Source organism: Heloderma suspectum, chromosome 4, assembly GCF_057233095.1.
Source record: "Heloderma suspectum isolate Gila_16-S chromosome 4, 16-S_ref, whole genome shotgun sequence".
Lineage (NCBI taxonomy): Eukaryota > Metazoa > Chordata > Lepidosauria > Squamata > Helodermatidae > Heloderma > Heloderma suspectum.
The window spans coordinates 19,077,786-19,098,437 of record NC_139461.1 but is presented as its reverse complement, the minus strand read 5'-3'; the positions used below and the strand labels follow the sequence as shown (position 1 = coordinate 19,098,437).

Sequence of the window (20,652 nt, the reverse complement as noted above, 5' to 3'; positions counted from 1 at the left end):
CAAAAGCATTCTTTTGAACCCATAGAAAGATGGTGCTGGAGGACAGAACTTCTCTTTGCAACATGTCAGCCTCCCAGTTTGTTTGTTTTTTTAAAAAAACCACATTTCTATTTAAAAATTCTTAGACTATATAATGAAAACCAGGAAGCGGGGGGAAGCCTGGTGAGTGCCAAGAAGGTTGTCCTTGAGCACATTAGTGCCCATGGGCACAACATTTGGAGACCCCGGGATTAAGATATCACCTGATCGCCATAGGTGACAAAGCACTGCATGCAGGTGAGTGCATGGAATATTGCATGCAGGTTAACAAAGAGGCTGGTGGAGGAGAGGCAGAGTGCTCTGTCCATTCTCTGAGCTCATAGTAAAGTAATCAGGCTGCTAGAAGATGGAAGCTGCCTCTTCCCTTCCCACCCCCCCTTCCCCCGAATCTTAGTTTAAACATGCTTACCTGACTGCCAGTGTGTACAATTTATCTCAGGTGTGGTTTTCATGGTTTTCACAGTGTTCCCCATTGTTCTTCTCTTCAATTCCTTCAAAGCGCTACCTTCCGAACTAGCAGAAGACAGATACAAAAGCCTCAGGTTAGCACCTGCTCTGTTAAGTCACATACAGTAGTTCATTTGAAGAAGAAGAAGAAGAAGAAAACAAGCACATCCTTTGTACTGTGCGCACGTGTGTTTAAATTTGACATTTTGCATGTGTCTGAGAAATGCACATGCTCTATGTGCCCCTAATGGACTAATGCAGCCTTCCCCAACTGGGAGCCCTCCAGATGTGTTGGACTATGACTCCCATCATCCCCTGCCAGCACAGTGGAGTTGTCATCCAGCACATCTGGGGGGCACCTGGTTGGGGGAGGCTGGGCAGATAGTCTTTGCATGCATGGAATCCTATCGTTGGCTATACAAGGTGAAGCACTTTGCAACTGTGTGATGTTTCAGGGACCCAAAATGAGAGGCTGGAGCTTTAGGGGTATAATTCTCCACATGCAGAAATACTGAAATGCCAGGATTTGAAAAGCATGTATCTGAACAAGGCCTGCACCACTTCAGATGTAACTGAAGTGCCTGCATGGGGCAGCAATATCTCTAGGGCAGGCATGGGCAGAAAGAAGATCTCAAGATGCTTTGGACTTCAACTCCCAGCGTTCCTGACCATTGGCTATACTAACAGGGTCTCCTGGGAGCTGAAGTCTAACACATCTGGAGATCTACCTTCTGCCCATCCTTGCTCTAAGGAAACAAATAAAGCAGGATGCAGTCCAAGAGCCAGATGAAGTCCAGCATCCTCCGGGATATTTCAGGGTTGCTGGACACAGGTCTCAAATTGCACAGTGGAGGCACTTTAAGGACCACAAGAGTTCTTGGGCCAGCCTTGTTTCTTAATGATTTTTCTTCTCCTTTCCCACCCCTTCTGTGGTACTTTTTAAAATGGGATTCCAGGCAGTCAAAAAGTAGTCAAAAGGATGTTGCAGTGAAGAAAAGCAAAAGAGTTTAAATTAGACACACCCCCTCAAGAGACACGGAAATGGGAAAAAAAGGAAAAAACTTTGGATAGAGCAGGATGGAAGGGTGGCTGTGGGAGAGGGAGTGAAGTCAAGATACTGAAGCAAAATTGCCTAGTGCCTTTCATTCTGGAGTTCTAGTTGTGGCCCTGTCAAGACACGTAAAGTATTTTGAGAAATGTAGATTTTTGTTTTAACACATTCGCTAACGGTTTTTTTCTTCTTATTCTGGCTAAAGAAAAGGAAGTTAATACATTCAGTTCTCTGTGTCTCTCTTTCTCTCTCACATGCAAACACATTAAAAATTATACTAAAGTTTAGGATCAAATTGACAATATGGTTGTTAACGTCCTCGTTTTATATTCCCTCCAATGTGGGTAAACTCACACAAATGATCTCTTGAATTCGCCTGGAGATGGTGTTGAAGGCAATTTGAAAGAGAGATCGGCTGTTCACAGTGCGTGAAGTCCACCCCCACTTTCACTTCTCGTAAACAAGTTTTGCAGGTTTCATTACTGCTCTTTAAAATAACCTATAATACCCATTTGGTCAGAGAGAGCAGTGGAACATTGCAAATATATATGAACCATGGGAAGTGGTGCCTGTCCCAAGACACTTCTGACTCTCTCAAAAAACAAACATTATTGTCGGAGTCCAACCTTAGGGCCAAAGAAGACTTGACTGAGCCAGGACATATTTCCTGTTCCCTTGCCTGCCCCATTCATGCATAATGCATGTGGAGGTCAAATTTACTACAGGGTTTGGGACAAGGTGCCTCGGGCAAGTTCTCCTCTGTGCACTCCCCCCCACCCTGAGTGGATCCATCTCCTTGTTGCCAGTGCTGCTCCTTTGCTTGACCTCTGGGCCTGATCTGCATGACCACACAGAGGCATGTAGGCTTCCTCTACCTGCACAAGGCTGGTAGAGGAAGCTGCTCCATCTTCTTTCTGTTGTCACTGCTCAGAGGGCAGGTGGACAGTTATCGGCAGCAGGGCCAGGAGGTGGCAGTGGTCCCCTGTAGGGGTGTGGGCCTTGACAAGTGCCCAAAGATGCTGACCCCTGACGCCTACCTTTAAAAGGCTGGTAAAGCGAGCTGAACTCTCCTTCTCATGCCTACCTCCCCATGCCTCATTGCTGGAAGTACCTTTCTTCTAAGCCCAGACCGAAAGTGAGCCAGGCTGTCAAGGAAAGTGTGTGAAGTGTCAGGACATGGGAAGCTTCAGAGTGACCCTTTTTGACGGAAAAAAAACACCTTCCATTTTAGAGGTGAATGGGACCAATGAATAAACCAATGAGGCTGCCTCCTGTAATCTCTTCTCCTCTTGAACTGTTTAGGAACCTCTTCTCTGCAGGAACCAAAGGACTGATAAACCCTGATGTCTTTCATGAGCAAAATAACCCTTCCACTGTCCTTGAACTGAGCAAGTTGACATTAGGCAAGGAGGGAATCGCTTTGCCCTGATCTGTATTAGCACAAACCTTACCTTGCATTCAGATGCCAAGCATAATGCTGTCTTTTCCCCTGTCTCTTTTCTCTTTCACTGGGGGAATCCGGTGTTCATGTTTTGTCTGATGCTGCTGAAGGAGAAGCAGGTTCAGATCTGATGCATGCAGCTGACCGAAATGAGGCTTTTGGGAAGTTCAGCCTATCGTGTAGCACAGTGCTTGCTAAACAAGCCACATACTTCCTCTGTGAGAAATAAGGAAGGGCTCGATGCACTTGCATAAGAAGATGAGGTTCCTGTTGCGAGTGACTAGCTGGGCTGGTGGTCTTATGGGCACAGAGCTTTTTTTAACTACCTATTTTCATGTTACATTTTGGGGGACTGCCGTGCAAGCAGTGGGTGTGGCTGCAAAAGCTTAGGGTCCTTCTGTGGATACGCCTCCATTGTACCAGACCAATTTCTTACAGCTCTTGCTTGTACATGTTGTTTATGTATTTATAGCATTTGTAGCCTGCCCTTCCGCCCAGGGGCATGGGGGGGGGGATGCGTATCATGACGCTAAGCCATAGGCAGACCCAAGCACAACCAGGCATCAGAGACCATCCCCGCTACGGTGGTGAGGCTAGGTAATTTTAGGCCCTGGACTTAATGATATTACGAGGACCCTCCTTAGATGGCCATGTGTCAAGCACACAACTAACATTTCTCTTCTCCCAATCTCCACTGCTACTCCATGCTTCTACATTCCTGATATGTGAGAGCAAAAACAGCAACACAGTTTCCACAGCCCAATACAAAAGAAAGCACTCTTGAGCATGCGCAGTTTCAGATTTTAAACTCACTTAAATTCATAGCGCCATCCTGACTGCAGGAATATAATGGAGCTTGCTTTTGCTGCCCTGATGCTAAACACATATACTTGGGAAGAAGCACCATTTTGTTGTAGAAAAGGATAATATATTTTATTATAATATATTATACTATTTACTATATTTATATATTTACTACAATAATAGTAAAATAATAACCAAATGTGCTTCTGTTACCATGTACATGTCCACTCAGTTGCCCCTTAAATATTGTTGTTGTTGTTCAGTCGTTCAGTCATGTCCGACTCTTCGTGACCCCATGGACCATAGCATGCCAGGCCTTCCTGTCCTGTGCTCTCTCCTGGAGTGTGCTCAAGTCCATATTCATTGCATCAGTGATGCTATCTAGCCATCTCATCCTCTGCCGGCCCCTTCTCCTTTTGCCTTCAATCTTTCCCAGCATCAGGGTCTTTTCCAGGGAGTTTTCTCTTCGCATTAGGTGGCCAAAATATTTGAGCTTCAGCTTCAGTATCTGTCCTTCCAATGAGCAGTCAGGGTTGATTTCCTTTAGGATTGACTGATTTGACCTCCTTGCAGTCCAGGGGACTCGTAAGAGTAGAGTAGTTCGAAAGCATCGATTCTTCAGCACTCAGCCTTCCTTATAGTCCAGCTCTCACAGCCATACGTTGCTACTGGGAAAACCATAGCTTTGATTAGACGGACCTTTGTCAGCAAAGTGATGTCTCTGCTTCTTACTATGCTGTCTAGGTTTGCCATAGCTTTCCTCCCAAGGAGCAAGCGTCTTTTAATTTCATGGCTACAGTCACCATCTGCGGTGATCTTGGAGCCCAAGAAAATAAAATCTGTCACTGCGTCCATTTCTTCCCTTTCTATATGCCAGGAAGTGATGGGGCCAGATGCCATGATCTTCGTTTTTTTAATGTTGAGTTTCAAACCAGCTTTTGCACTCTCCACTTTCACCCTCAACAAGAGGCTGTTTAGATCCTCTTCACTTTCTGCCATTAGGGTGGTATCGTCTGCGTATCTGAGGTTGCCCTTAACTATACAATGTTTTAAAAAAAGAAGACAGAAAGGATTCTGTACCAATCAGCATCAGCCAGGTGGGCCCCGTCATACCCGTGCCAGCCCAGGTGCTCATGTGGGGCCTGTTTGCTGCTACCCGCATCACCTGTTGCTCTCTTGGCGGCCATTTGGGGCCCCCTGGGCTGTTGGGCCCCAGTCTTCAGCCCTGAGCTCCAGGCCTAGCTCCACCACGAGCTGGGCAGACATTGTCAATGCCGACTGCTGCTCAGGCAAAGATATCAGGCTTGACCTGGAAGCTTTTAATACCCATCCTTACCATGTCAGGGGAAACCAGAGGGTTGCCTGGGAAGGTAGAATCACTCCTGGCAAAAACAACAAAGAGTCGTCTGGCATCTTAAAGCCTAACAATTTTGTTTACGGCATAAACTCTTGTGGACACTGTCCATTGAGACCCAGGGAACATTTCAAAGGTTCCTGGTCCTAGTCCAGAGGTTTCTGACCCACTCCTGGTAATTTTCCTCCTGTGAGGGTAGGAGGAGCAATGGTGACTTGCCCAAGCAGCCACTGAGTTTCATGGCCAAGGGGTTAACTAAAAATCACACCGAGATTTGCATCACAGAACCCTGGAAGTGGGTTTTCTTTTAAAGAAAAGCAGCTGGGGCAGTGGCAGGGTTTTGAGCTGAACTCTTTCCCTGCCCAGTGTTTCTCTGCTTCAAATTGCCCCCTCCAGTTGCTTACTCCCTAGGGGATTCCAAATGCAAGTTTACAAGAGAATGCATGTCTGGATGCTGTGCTTAATAGAAGCATAGCTTCCAAATTCCGGGAAGTACTAGTTCCCCTCTACTCAGCACTGGTTAGGAGTCATCTGGACTACTGTGTCCAGTTCTGGGCACCACATTTTAAGAAGGATGCAGACAAACTGGAGAGGGTTCAGAGGAGGGCAACAAAGATGACCAGGGGACTGGAAACAAAGCCCTATGAAGAGAGACTGAAAGAACTGGGCATGTTTAGCCTTGAGAAGAGAAGACTGAGGGGAGATATGATAGTGCTCTTCAAGTACTTGAAAGGTTGTCACAGAGAGGAAGGCCAGGATCTCTTCTTGATCATCCCAGAGTGCAGGACACGGAATCATGGTCTCAAGTGACAGGAAGTCAGATTCCGGCTGAACATCAGGAAAAACTTCCTGACTGTTAGAGCAATACGACAATAGAACCAATGACCTAGGGAGGTGGTGGGCTCTCCCACACTGGAGGCTCTCATAATGAGGCTGAACAGCCGTCTGTCAGGGATGCTCTGACTTGGATTCCTGCATTGAGCAGGGGGTTGGACTTGATGGCCTTGTAGGCGCCTTCCAACCCTACTATTCTATGATTCTATGATTCTAAGAGGAAACATGGATCTTGCAGAGGGTTGGGTGGGAATAGAACAGTTTGAGGGAGATGTGATTTGGAGTGGGAGGAAATGATGGTGGAGTAAAAGGGCTAGCCCCCTCCCCTGCACTGCATCTCTACTCAAAATTCCAGCCTCCTCGAACAGCTTTCCTTAACAAAAGAATGTGTTTGGTCATCACTAGACAGATTTCTTTGCATACAGTTTGACCCATAGTCTCTTGGGGGTGGCCTGGGGGGGGGGAGTGATGAAGTAACTCAGAGTCTATTGCATCATCTTTGCTCTTTCCTGTAAGAAGACTGCAGCAGCCTTCATACCTAAGGTTTCTACCTGCCATGCAGATAAGCAAAGAATCAGTTCTGTCTGTGTACAGATGCTGTTTTGGCTTCTCTCTCTCATATGCTTGTTGAGGCTTCTTGGGACCCAGAAAAGAGATTTCTACATCAAAGTGGTCTTGATCCATCATGGATGCTCCATGGGTGCTTCCATCATTGGGTGCTTCTAGACTGAGAGCTCCTAGCACTAACAATCAAAATACATTGTGCAGGTACTCCCTCTTTTCCTCCGTAATGGATTTTTCTGTAGAAAGAAAAAAGTCATCTGGATGCCCCATAAAATTCCATGAATGAGGCAGGGCAATTGCACAATAAAAGCCAAATCTGGAAGCACCCAAACTCCAGATACCCTGTTTATTTTTACAGTCTAAATTGGATGGGCAGTTTATGGCCCTCCATATGTTTTGGCCTACAATTCCCCTGAGCTCTGGCCAGCATAACCAGTGAGGGTTCATGGGAGTTATAGACCAAAACATCTGGAGGGACCCAAGTTGCCCACCCCTGTCTAAACCTATGGATGTTTACTCTGAAGTAAATCTTACTGGGTTCAGTGGGAATTACTCTCAAGTAAATGTCCATGGGATTGTAGTGAGAATCCTACAATCTTACCTGAAGCAAGAACTCAAAGTGACTTAACAGTAATAAAAGCAATAGATTGCCAAATAGAAAATAATAAAAAAATGCATGAAAAATAAAATGGATAGCCATACCACACATGGTTGATTATATCAATATCACATCATGTCAGTGCAGGGTGCCTATGCTTTGGAATATACCTCCACTGGAAATGTGCCTGGGCAGTTCCATGTGGTGCTGGGGTGGCTGGCTAAAACGTGACTTCTCAGGACAGTGGGATGTATTATTTATTTATTTATTTATTGCATTTATATCCCACCTTTCTTCCCCCAAGGAACCCAAGGCAGCGTACATAATCCTTGTCCTCGTCCTCGTCCTCCTCCTCTCCATTTTATCTTCACAACAACCCAGTGGGGTAGGTTGGGCTGAGAGTCTGTGACTAGCCCAAAGTCACTCAGTTAGCTTCCATGGCTGAGTGGGGACTAGAACCTGGATCTCCCAGCCCCCAGTCCAACACTCGAATCACTACACCACACTGCGATGTATGAGAAATGTGGTTTTGTTTGCAAAACATATGAACATGCCCCGTTCAAAGCTCCAAATTGGAGCACGAGCACAAGTCCGCTGAAAATATTCACAAATCGTCGAACACGTGCATGTGTTTGTCTTGTTTCCACTTCCCAGTTCACTTTGCACACATTTCCTAATTTGCACCAAATTTCCACGGTGGACTGAATCAGCCCCACCTTAGCCTATGGAGGAAATTTGTGCAAATCTCAGGAGATTTGTGCAAATCTCCCATTCGTGCCAAGCAAGAAGCAATTGCGAGCATGAACGTGAATTGGGAATGAGATGCATGATCCTGAACATTGCTCATTTGCCCATCGCTACAGGAAAGTTTTTCATGCTGGCTCAGCCTTCCCCAACCTGATAACCACCTGGTGTGTTGGACTACAGCTCCCATTAGCCCCAGCCAATGTCCATGTTGGCTGGGGATGATGGAAGCTATAGTCCACAACTTTGGAAGCCACCAGGTTGGGGAAGACTGTGCTGGCTTAGTAGCCCCCACCCCAATCCTGGGGGTGGGTGGGGGTGGGGCAGAGTTAAAGCAGGATGGTAGCAAAGTTCCCTGCAGAATCTGGTACTCCAGCTTTCAGTCATATGCTCTCGGTTGTGCCTTGATATGACAGGATGGTGGAGAATTTGTACATGAAAGACCATGACAGTGCTAATGTTCATTCCTTTGTACCACAGAGAGTGCTCTGGTTTTGATGTATCATGATGTCCTCTGGAATGTAGCAATGCACTTCTCCCTCTCTCTCTTTTTGTGCAGAAAGTGGTGGCAGGAGAGGCACTGTGTAGGAAGGAAGGAACATGATTCCAGCTGTATGGGGAAGTACAGTAGAAAGCACCACATCTGTTACGTATGCTGCACAACACTAACGCAGTGACTTGGGGCGTTTCCCCACAAAACACTGATTCATGATACCGTGCACACAGTTGCATAATTCGCAATATCAGGCTTTTGCATATTGTGAATGCAGTGTCCAGGATTGCTTCACTTAAATGGAGCAATCCCTTTTCAAGAAGGGGTTAAGATGAGTGTCTTTTTCCCATTAGTATGAAGAAGAGGTCAACCGACTTTCCTAGTGTTACAGCAGATTCACCCTAGGTCTTAGTCAAAGTTTATGCTGGTTTGAACTACCTGCCTGAATTTTAGGATCTGAGTGCCCTCAGCAAATGAAGTTAGCTGGCTGACCACTTGGGAGAGGGCCTTTTTGGCAGTGACACGTCAGTTATAGAATAGCCTTCACAGAGAGGTCCACTTGGTGCCATCTTTGTTATCTTTTGGGCACCAGGCAAAGACCTTTTAATTTACCCAGGCCTTTTAAATAACTTTGTAGTACAGGCCCGTGTTTCAACGATGTGTTCGTTTTTAATACGTTTTAATGGTCTACATTATATTTTTAAATGTATCTGTTTTGTGAGCTGCCCAAAGAACTTGCATTATGGGACAACTATATAAATACAGCTAACGAATAATAGTAATCATAATTATGTAGCACTGTCCATGTACTTGGAGCTTCAGTAAATAGTGGAATAAATAGGAAAACAGGTCCTGTGAATCTGAAGTCTTATAGTGGAGAGAGGTGGTAAAAGCTGCTGCTGGCATCACTCAAGCCTTCGCGGGCTCCTCACAAGCAAGGACCCCATGGAGGCTTGAGCAGAGGCAGGAGTCAGCCTCCAGCCGGGCGCCCTGCCCGCCTTGCAAGGAAGGGGGAGAGCGCAGTTGGGGGGCGACTCCTGCCCTCGTACCTGTCGGCGGTTGGTGGGCTGCGATGGGCAGTGGTTTCCCTGGCAGCAGCTCCCCCAGCAACACTACCAGCAGCTCCACAGGCAGCAGCGCTCCCCCATGGAACAAGGGCCCAAGTAAGGAGCTGGGGGCTGGGCAACATGTTGGGTGCGGGCAAGCAGGATTCAGATGTCTGAATCCCACTTTGGCTTTGTGGGCTGAGGCGGGTTGCCCCCCCCCCCCGAATCATCCCAAGTTGAATTGGGCCTGCCTCAGAAGCCCCGAAGTGGCTTCCTAGTCAGATCGGGTGTCCATGCACAGCTCTAGTAGGGAGCACCACGCAAATAAAAGTTGTGGCTGTTGTGGCTGATAAAGCAGCCCTATAAACAATCCCACAAAACATACTACCCTGCAAAAATGTTTGCTAGCTTGCTAAGAGGTCATTAGCTTCCATTTTTCCAAAACGGCAGCAGGGAAAGGGAAGCTCCCTCTTTCACCACCAGCACAGGAATACAGGCTACTTAGCTGGCTAGTAAAAATAGTTGCCTTTTGTCAAGCAGACGATGGAGGAGGGTCAGACCGATCCATCCTTTCTCCTCCAGCTTACTTGGTTTCTGTAGTAGTTGCGGAGGAAGGGATTTTCCATCCTGTCCTGCTAGCATGGAAACCAAGTGAACTGGTGGAGGAGGTGTGGAGAGATCTATTCCTCCTTGTCCAGCTTGCACGCTCACTTGCATGGGATTCTTGGTCACCTCTGGCTACCAGGACAGTTGTTAAAATATAAGGCTGCATGTAATAAATGTACCTTTGAAGACACTCTTCCTCAGGACACAACCCAGTTGCTCTAATTTGCATTTTGGGAGCAGCCACAGAAAAGCAATTTAGAAATCTAAGTTTCTTATTCCTGAGCTGCTTTGACCCCTGGAAAAGAGAGATGCAAATGTTTAAAGCAAAATCAATATGAGCATATGATACTACCTTCTATTGAGTTAGTACGTTTGTCTACTGACTATTCTAGAGATTAGCAACCAGTGGCCCCTGGGCTGAATCTGACCCACTGAGCAATATCATTTTCTCTCTTCCGGTTACCAACCTAGATACAACATTTTAGGTTCAGCATGGGCAACTAGGGATGTCAGAGAAATCCGATTGGCAGCTGGAGCTCCACAAGCTTCCATTGGTTTGGCCCCCCAGACATCAGTCCATTTTCTGCTACATAGCCTGACTTGGCCCACAGTGAATTGGGCCAGTTAGTGGATTTCCCACGTTTTTAAATTTGTGCAAATTATGGCTGCATTCCGCTGCACAAATTATGGTGAAATATGCGCAAATTCTGCAAATTTGCACAAGTTTTGGCCACAGTTTGCACAAATCTACACACACAATTTGCACATGTATGTTTTTATGTCTTTAGCTACTTCCTAGTCAGAGCTCCACATTCTTTCCACAAGGAAAGAATATTAAGTATATATATATATATATACATATATATATATGTATGTATGTGTGTATGTTTGTTTGTTTGTTTGAAACATTGTTTAGAAGGATAAGGAAAAGCAGTCCATGTCACTGCAGTGTGAAGCAAATGCAAAAGCAGAGCACAAACATTTCCTGGATACAAACATCATACAAAAATGCACATTGAGGAAGTGGCCCTCAATACAGAAACCAGCCAAATGCTCAGAATGCTGAACACATTGCAAAATCGCTACTAGAAGGAATCAATCAACAAATGCTTGCTTTTAGCAAAATGGTGCACAGAGCAAACAGTTTTTCTCAGGCCTACCAATTCCACTTTGCTTGTGGTAGACTAGGATTGCAGTGCAATCCTAAACATGTCTGCTCAGAACTAAGACCCATTGAGTTCAATGCAACTTACTCCCAATTAAGTGTGTATAGGATTGCAGCTTTAGACTTGCCACCATTTGTTTTCCAAAATTCTGCCTCTTGGGCAAAGTGCCTCTGAGTGTTTACAAAATGCTTCTCTCCTGAGCTGAACGAAGAACTTAAAAGCTAAGTGCAGCTTAAAAAAATAAATAGACCAGTGTATGAATAGGGTGACTTTGAGCATGTACAATCTGAGCATCTGCAGCTGTGAAGTGCAGCTGCCCCTTTTTTTAAAAAAGCAAAAGCTGCACTTTAAAAAAATCTTACATTTTTTAAAAAAGAAAACTTAAGACATTGGAAATAATGAAAACACTTACTACAGTTTTTCTGGCTCTAGGTTCATTTTTTTTTTAATCCTACATTGCTATATAAAAACATTGAAAGCAATGTAAAAAGTATATTAAAACCAAGATTAAAAATCATGCTAAAAATCTACACATGATCAAACAATAGAGGCAAAAAATAATTTAAACAAAATTGAACAGCAGAAAAGCCCATGTACATAAAGTGTCTGTCTTTAAAAAAAAAAAGTTTTCACAGCCTGTTTAAGAGCAGGAAGACCAGGGAGCCTGTTGGATCTCCCTGGGGAGGAAATTCCATAACTGTGGTCCAACCACCAAGAACCACTGTCCTTGTTACCCACTAATCTTATGTCAAATAGAGATGGGCCAGAGAGCAGGCTCACTGACTCCAATCTTAAACTTTGGCCAGGGCAAAGGTGGCCCTTAAGTTATCCTGGTCCCAAACTGTTAAGAACTTTTAAAGGTATCTCTGGTCTCCTATTTGAGCAGGAAGCCCCTCTTTGTTCTCTATGCTGGAAGACTGGAGTGGGGACAAAGGGTACATTGGTCTCTGGCTGCCACAGCATAGACAGGTGCCTGGGCAATGCAAGATAGGTGCTTTGCTTCCCTCTCAGCCAATCAGGAAGTGGCTGGGAGGGAGGGGGCGGAGTTGACCCATATGAACCAGAGGGAAAACCTTGTCCCTCTGACCCACTGTAAAGTTAGAGGGGGTGGGGCCTCCAAAGAACCAGCCATTGTGTTTTTGGCCTGTAAGAATCCAGGTCTTGGCTAGAATGTCTTGTCTTGCATCTCTGAAACTGTGTCCATTAATAAAATTGTGGTCTGTATTCATCCACGTCTTGGGTCTTACATGTTCTTTCTCCTGTCCTAGCTATTCCTGAGTCAGGTGTCCTACTTTACAAAGGACAATCCTCTATTTCAAGGTATCCTCTATTTGAAGCGCTGTCTGGTCCAATCCTGGTTTAAAATAGTGCTGTGCAGAAAATTTCGGTTCTTCCATTTTTGGCATTTCCTGGGTGGGGGTGAAACGAAAACTCTGGCAAAAGAGGCTGGGAGGGGTGAGGATTTTGAATAACTTTCTCCTTGAGGAGGAGGACAGGATTTCAGCTTACCTTTATAAGTGTAGGCAGTGACTGAGGGGTCTTCTTTCTAGTTTGTTTGTTTTTTTAAAAAAAAACACCCCCTGCACTTGCAGGAGCCCAGGACTCTTCTCTAGCCCTGCAGCTCTTTCTGAAGTCCCAGGAGACCACCTGACCTCACCTTCTCCAGTAGGCATTCTGGAAAGGCTCCGGGGCTGCAGAAACTGCTTTGCGAAGCTCAAGCAATTGGGGATTTTAGAGTTCTAGAATAATTCTGCTCTTCCTTGCAGAAACACAGAACAAGCAAGATAAGCATTTTTCTAAAGCGCCAAAAGTCCCATTTGTTCTTTGCAAAGAAGCTTTTTGCAAAGAAGCTTCTGTTAGCCAGCAGTTCTTCCTGAATGCCTGTTGGAAGGGGAAAGGTCATGTGGTCCTTTCCATGTGGGAGTTCAAGAAGTGCTGCCAGGCTAGAGAAGCCTGGGGGTATTTTTTCAAGATAGATAGATAGATAGATAGATATAGAAGATCCTTCAGCCACTTCCCAAACTTAAAAAGGTATGTGGAAACCCTGTCCCCTCCCCAAGGAGAAAATTCTCTGAAATTCTCCCCCTCCCTCCAAAAGAGGGAGAAAAAACAATGCCTCTTTCTCAGGAAGAGAAAACACATCCCAAAAATAGGGGGCAGGATTCAGCACTAGTTTAAAGATAAAGAAACATCAGAAGGGAGAGTTGGAAGGGGCATTGAAGTTGCCCATCAACAGTTAGCCCCAGGACAGCAGACTGAGTGAACACACAAGTCTCCTGGTCACAGTCTTCCCCACTCTGGGGAGATGAACTGTATTTCTATTTAAATTATAGTAATAATTCTAGATTTGCAATTATCCATATAAATTAGCTTATGCAAATGTGTGTCCTCTTTTTTTGTTGATGTGTTTCCTACTTTTTTGGCTATGCATAAGTGGCCAGCTTACCCTGATGTGATATTGCTCCACGCCAGTTGGGAGAATCACATGGAAAGCTGGAGCGGTGGGGGTAAGGCACCATATTGAATCTGCTCTTGTTGCCTTCATGTGATAAAATGATGTGTAGGCTTTGGGCCTGCCCAACTTTCTCCATCTTGCACCCATTGACTTAAATGAGCCAGAATCCTGTATAGCTCTGCTTTTCCTTCCAGATTCCTAAAATAGTTTCCCTATAAAGCAGACAGTTAAAAGGGCAAAATCCTTGGGCAGCAGAAAACTAAGTGGCCCAGTGGGAGTCATCCACATCTGGTGAGAGTATAGGGTTGACTCAACGCTTCTTTCAAATTATATTTGGAAACGAATTACATCCCTAATCAGAAAAAAAGTGTTGAACATAAATGAGTTGCCTTATTTATACAAACGCATTCTTGAGAAAGTCCCTGGGGGGCAGTGGGAGGAAGGAAGCTCTTCTAAAGCAGCTGCACAATTGTATAGTGGGACAAAGTACATTGAAACCATCTGCAGTGGATGCTTGCCCAGGTATCATTTTAATAAAGTCTGCATACATTCCCAAACTTTAAATGTATAGAAAGGAGACTGGACATCAGGCCTCCCTAAGGAGGCACAAACAGCTGTTAAGGAAGCATGAGATTATTTCTTAATCTCTTTCTCTCATTCTTGCATGATAGAGGTGTACAAAATTAGGCATGGTGTGGAGAAAGTGGAGAGGGAGACATTTTTCTCCCTCTCTCAAAATACTAGAACCCGGGGTCATCCCATGAAGCTGATTGGTGGGAGATTCAGGACAGATAAAAGGAAGGGCTTCTTCACACAACACATAGTTAAACTATGGAATTTGCTAGCACAGGATGTAGTCATCGCCATCAATTTGGATGGCTTTAAAAGGGGGGTTGGACAAATTCATGGAGGAGAAGGCTATCGATGGCTACTAGTCCTGATGGCTATGTGGTACCTGCAGTACCAGAGGCAGTGAGCCTATGTACACCAGTTGCTGGGGAACATGGGCGGGGTGGTGCTGTTGCACTCATGCCCTGCTTGTGGGTTCTTGGCTGACAGCTAGTTGGCCACTGTGTGAACAGAGTGCTGGGCTACATGGACCCTTGGTCTGATCCAGCATGGATCTTCTTATGTTCTTATATTCTTAAATGATCAATAAGAAAAAATAAAATTCAGGACTGGATTAAAACTGCATCATATGCTGCCAAATGCCCAAGAGAAGAGGAAGGTCATAACCGGGCACCGAAAAGATATCAGTGTCAGGGAGACTGTTCCATAATTTGGGGGCCACCATGGCCCTCTCCCATGTTGCTGCCTTCCAGGCCTCCCTTGGAGGAAGAACCTGGAGGAGGGCCTTAGATGATGAACACTGTATACTGGTAGGTTCATGCAGGAGAGGCACTCCATTGTTCATTCAGTTTGGGTGCCTCCCTTCTGTTTTTTGTTTGACCATTGATCACCATGATAAGAGCCTGTTGACCTGACCAAGAAGGATGTCTAGATGGCTCCCAGTCAATCAAGCAGCTAGGCATAAAGCCAATGGAGGCCTGGGAATGGGAGATATAGTAAGCAACAAGAGAACAACATTCAGTCAGGCTAGGTGACTCTTTGATGCCTCAACCTCTGTATCCGAAGTCCCAGATGGTGTGCCTCTGGGGCTGACATTGGACCCCTGCTTGGGTTAAGTTTCCCATAGAAACAGATACTTATGGCTTCTGAAATGCCATAACACTGTCCTCTTGAAATCCACTTCACACAGTCCTTTTTCTTCTGACACAAACCCCCTTCAGGTGTTCAAAATGACCACATGAAGGTGGGGCATGCAGGTTAGCCCCGCTCCCAGTGTCCCGGTCCCTGGGGAGGAAACTTCAGGCCTTCACACATTAAGCATGAAGGCCTGAACGGGGCTTCTATGTGCATTCAGATGATAATGTTGGGTTCTTGATCACACGGAGGCTTCTGAGCATGTTCAGCTGAATGCACAAGTGTTCCTCAGACCTGTGTGCTCAATGATCAAAGGCCTGAAGCTCCCTCCCTCCTACACAGATGGAGACATTGGAGGTGGGGTTGGGCACGCAGCCCGCCTACCGTCTTTGGGCATTTATTTTGAACTCCTGAAGAGGGCTATAGAGACCTCCATACTGGAAAAAACAGAAGGGATGATGATGGTGATGATGAAGACACTTGCTCATCCTTCATACATGACATGTATCCTTTTTTCTTCTTGGACTTTGAGGTTCATCTCCTTGCTGGGAAAAACTAACATGTAAATCAGCTTTGGGGTTGGTGATTTTTCAAGTCTGCTACACTGAGAGACTGGTGTAACAAGGATGTCCATCCTAAAGGCTTCATGGTATTACACATACATCATGTTAAAATACATGATGTATGTTACATTTCCCCCCTCAGTATATGTAGTTTAGAATGAATGGTTGTATAATTTATGTACAGTTGTACTCATTAATTTCTTGGTAAAGTCATCAAAGTAATGGATATTTTCCAAGCAACGTCAACTGTACTCCTGTGCATGTTTTTTTGTGTATGCTTGTCTTATGATTATATATATATATATATATATATATATATATATAATGAAGTTTCGACAATTCTGAGTGTTAACCAACGTTCCAAACTTAGAATGAGTCATTTGCGAAACCAGGGTTTTGCTAATCTTGCCTTACTGCTCTAACTCAGATGTTATCTGGTTGTCTTGTGTTGTGTTCATGTCAAGCAAACGTCTCTCTGTAATTACTGAATAGCATCAGTCTAAGTTTAAAAGCATCACTATGCCATTCGTCTCCAATAAAAAGTGGTACTTATTTATTTTCTACAAAACATAGCTACAGAAACAGGAAAGAAAGACATAAGAAATCCAGTGTATAGTTCAAGGTTCATTTGAAGGGATTCAGAAACCATAAGATCAGGAGCTGGTGAAACAGTCAGTTCAGAAATAGTGTTAGATTGAGAGCCGGAGGAGAAGTATAGGAATTACGCAAGTGTAGGCATAATGCGGTATACGTACAGTGCAAAGTTGGTTCAGTTTTGCAGATTTCACCTGTATGGAAAATGTGAGTAGCATGTAGTGATGGGTGATAATTTAGTTTTGGTTCATTTTTTTCATGAAGTTTCCAAAATTGGCAAATTTCTTCATATTGGGAATGGAAAGAACTTGAAATTAAAACAATGCGAATGTGGGACAAATTGAAGCTGACAGATTTGTCCATCCTAGTGGAGGGCTTTGAGTGCTTCGCCAGGGTTTGAATCCCCATGTATTCAACTATTTTTGTGCTGCCGCCACCTCTTTTATTCTGATAGGCTCTTCATCGCTAACAGCTATATGGCAGGCAGGTACAACGCAGTCCTGTCCATGCTGGGAATAGCTGTACTTATTGAATTTGGACAGTGCAGATAGGTGAGAATTTTGTTTCAGTTCATTTTTTATATGAATTTGACTAGATTTGCACATTTCTTCATATCTGGATGGAAAGAACTTGTTATTTAAAACAACTCAAATGTGGAACAAAGCAAAACTGACAGATTTATTCATCCCTAATAGGAAGTGATGTTTCCATCCCCACAGTGGCGATGGGCCATGGATGCTCCTTCCTTGGAGCTGTCCAAGAACATAGTCTTTCCTCCCATGAAATGTTGCCACTGGAGTCCAAGAGAAGAAGGAACTACTCATTCGTTCAGTGCCTACACTAGGCACTATCCAAAATCTTGATAAAGAAACACAGGTCCAATCTGTAGGCTTACAGCCTAGCCCTGGGCCCATTAGTGAAGATGGGAAAGTAAAGTTTAAAAAGGGTGGTGGTGATGGTCAATCAGAATAAGGCAGAGTGAACAGATATGCTTTAAGGATACACTTGAATGTGAAAATAGAGGAAGAGAGTTAGATGTCAGGGAGGAAGGCATTCTAGTGATAGGGATCTGCATGGGAAATAGGATGCAAGCCTTGAAGGGAGGGAGTAATCTTAGTCTTAGAACAAGAAGATTGGGATGCGAGGCTGCCTTTAATAAGGGTTTGGAAACTTCATCTGGTGCAAAATGCATCTGCCAGAGTATTGGTGGGGGGTCAGGTGGTCTGAGCACGGGACACCCATATTGTACCAGTTGCACTGGTTGCTATGTGTTTCTTGAACCAATTAAAGTGTTGTTCTCAACCTTGAAACAGTTTGGGGACTAGGTTATCTCATGCCTTTACTCATACGAGCCTGCCCAGACTTTGAGATCAGCTTCAGGGGTCCTGCTTGTGTGTCCACTTGTGACAGCAATTAGACTGGAAAACATGAGGGATAGGGCTTTCTTGGCAGTGGCCCCACAGCTTTGGAACTCTGTTCTGGCTGAAACATGTAAAGCCACATCTTTGGGTTGCCCTTTTGTGCATCTTTTGCTGCTCAACAGTATCCTTTTGGAGATGTGGCAACCAGAACTGTAGACAGCATTCCAAATAGGGCCAGGCCATAGATTTGTATAAGGGCATGCCACCCTTGTTAGTTTTATTTTTGATCCCTTTCCTAATGCTCCTTAACATGAAAGTTTTCTTTTCAATAGCTCTTATACACTGAGTTGTAAGACCTTTCCAGGTCTAACTTTAATTCTAAGGGGTTGAGGATTGCCTCAGCTACCAGAAATTTGGAAACACTGGCTTAGAAGTAGTATAGTGTCCAGAGAGTGAGTGAAGCAAATGGCCTGCTGGGGACAGTTTAATAGGATCCTAGTTCCAGAACACTTCCACAAGACAATTTCTAATAATTATTTCCCCCTTGAATAGTCTAAAGTGGCCTATTGGTCCGAGCTAGGGATGCTGGAGAAATCTGAGATGGACTAAAATGAGCTCAGATTCTAAGAATCTGAACTACGGAATCCGCTGCGGAGTCCGCGGACTTTCAGATTTTTTTTAACTTTCCAAAAATGTACACATTTATTCGTAGGAAAATACGCTGAGGAAAAGTGGAATGGAATGGCGGACAATATGCTAAATGTTACCTACTAAGTTAAATTACCCCTTCATGGATCACTGCCTTGTTGTGGCGAAGGGGCTTGCGTAACTCAGTGGGCTTGCGTAACTCATAAGCTATGCCGTGCAGGGCCACCCAAGACGGACAGGTCATGGCAGAGAGTTCTGACAAAATGTGGTCCACTGGAGAAGGAAATGGCAACCCACTCCAGTATTCCTGCCAAGAAGACCCCATGGAATGTATCACAAGGCTAAAAGATATGACACTAGAAGATGAGCCCCTCAGGTCGGAAAATGTCCAATATACTACTGGGGAAGAGCAGAGGGAATTTCCAAGTAGCACCAGAAAGAGTGAAGCGGCTGGGCCAAAGCCGAAAGGACACTCAGCTGTAGATGTGTCTGGTGGTGAAAAGAAAATCTGATGCTGTAAAGAACAATATTGTTTAGGAACCTGGAATGTAAAATCAATGAGTCAAGGTAAGCTGGAGGTGGTCAAACATGAGATGGCAAGATTGAACATGGACATCTTGGGAATCAGCAAACTAAAATGGACAAGCAAGCATGGGTGAATTTAATTCAGGTGACCATTATATCTACTACTGTGGGCAAGAATCCCTTAGAAGAAATGGAGTAGCACTCATAGTCAACAAAAGGGTGGGAAAAACGGTACTGGGGTACAATCTCAAAAATGATAGAATGATCTCAGTACGAATCCAAGGCAAACCATTCAACATCACAGTAATTCAAGTCTATGCCCCAACCACTGATGCCGAGGAAGCTGAGGTCGATCGGTTCTATGAAGACCTACAACACCTTCAAGAACTAACGCCAAAAAAAGATGTCCTCTTCATCGTAAGGGATTGGAATGCTAAAGTAGGAAGTCAAGAAATCACCAGGATAACAGGCAGGCATGGCCTTGGTTTACAAAATGAAGCAGGACAAAGGCTAATAGAGTTTTGCCAAGAGAAGATGCTGATCGTAGCAAACACTCATTTCCAACAGCACAAGAGACGACTCTACACATGGACATCACCAGATGGTCAATATCGAAATCAGATTGATTATGTCCTTTGCAGCCAAAGATGGAGAAGCTCTATACAGTCAGTAAAAACAAGACCTGGAGCTGACTGTGGCTCAGATCATGAGCTTCTTATTGCAAAATTTTGGCTTAAATTGAAGAATGTAGGGAAAACCACTAAACCATTCAGGTATGACCTAAATCATATCCCTTATGAATAAACAGTGGAGGTGAGGAATAGATTTCAGGGATTAGACCTGATAGATAGAGTGCCTGAGGAACTATGGATGGAGGCCTGTAACATGGTTCAGGAGGCAGCAACACAATCCATCCCAAAGAAAAAGAAATGCAAGAAAGCAAAGTGGCTGTCTGATGAGGCTTTACAAGTAGCTGAGGAAAGAAGGGAAGTGAAAAGCAAGGGAGAAAGGGGAAAATATACCCAACTGAATGCAGAGTTCCAGAGAATAGCAAGGAGAGTCAAGAAGGCCTTCTTAAATGAACAATGCAAAGAAATTGAAGAAAACAATAGAATGGGAAAGACTAAAGATCTCTTCAAGAAAATCGGAGATCTCAAGGGAACGTTTTGTGCAAAGATGGGCATGATAAAGGACAAAGAAGGCAGGGACCTAACAGAAGCAGATGAGATTAAGAAGAGGTGGCAAGAATACACAGAAGAACTATACACGAAAGATCTGAATGTCCCTGATAGCCATGATAGTGCAGTCACTGAACTTGAGCCGGACATCCTCGAGAGTGAAGTCAAGTGGGCCTTAGGAAGCATTAGTAACAACAAAGCTAGCGGAGATGACAGTCTTCCAGCTGAGCTATTTAAAATCTAAAAGATGATGCTGTTAAAGTGCTGCACTCAATATGCCAACAAATTTGGAACACTAAACAATGGCCACCAGACTGGAAAAGGTCACTTTACATTCCAATTCCAAAGAAGGGCAATACCAAAGAGTGTTCGAACTACCATACAATTGTGCTCAGTTCACATGCCAGCAAGGTGATGCTCAAAATCCTACAAGCTAG

At 44.6% G+C, this 20,652-nt stretch overlaps 2 protein-coding genes across 2 annotated transcripts in view; one reads left to right on the top strand and one right to left on the bottom strand.

The window, feature by feature from the left end:
• Positions 1-3,200, bottom strand: part of SLA (Src like adaptor) — a 33,118-nt gene extending 29,918 nt beyond the window's left edge. The window contains exons 1-2 of the mRNA XM_084848763.1: positions 2,989-3,200; positions 449-552 (exon numbers count right to left, since the gene is read on the bottom strand). Of these exons, the coding sequence (XP_084704889.1) occupies positions 449-512 (64 nt within the window). The 5' untranslated portion in view covers positions 513-552; positions 2,989-3,200. The remainder of the gene's footprint in view (positions 1-448; positions 553-2,988) is intronic.
• TG (thyroglobulin) overlaps positions 1-20,652 on the top strand; it is a 224,933-nt gene that overhangs the window by 155,372 nt on the left and 48,909 nt on the right. The window lies entirely within an intron of this gene.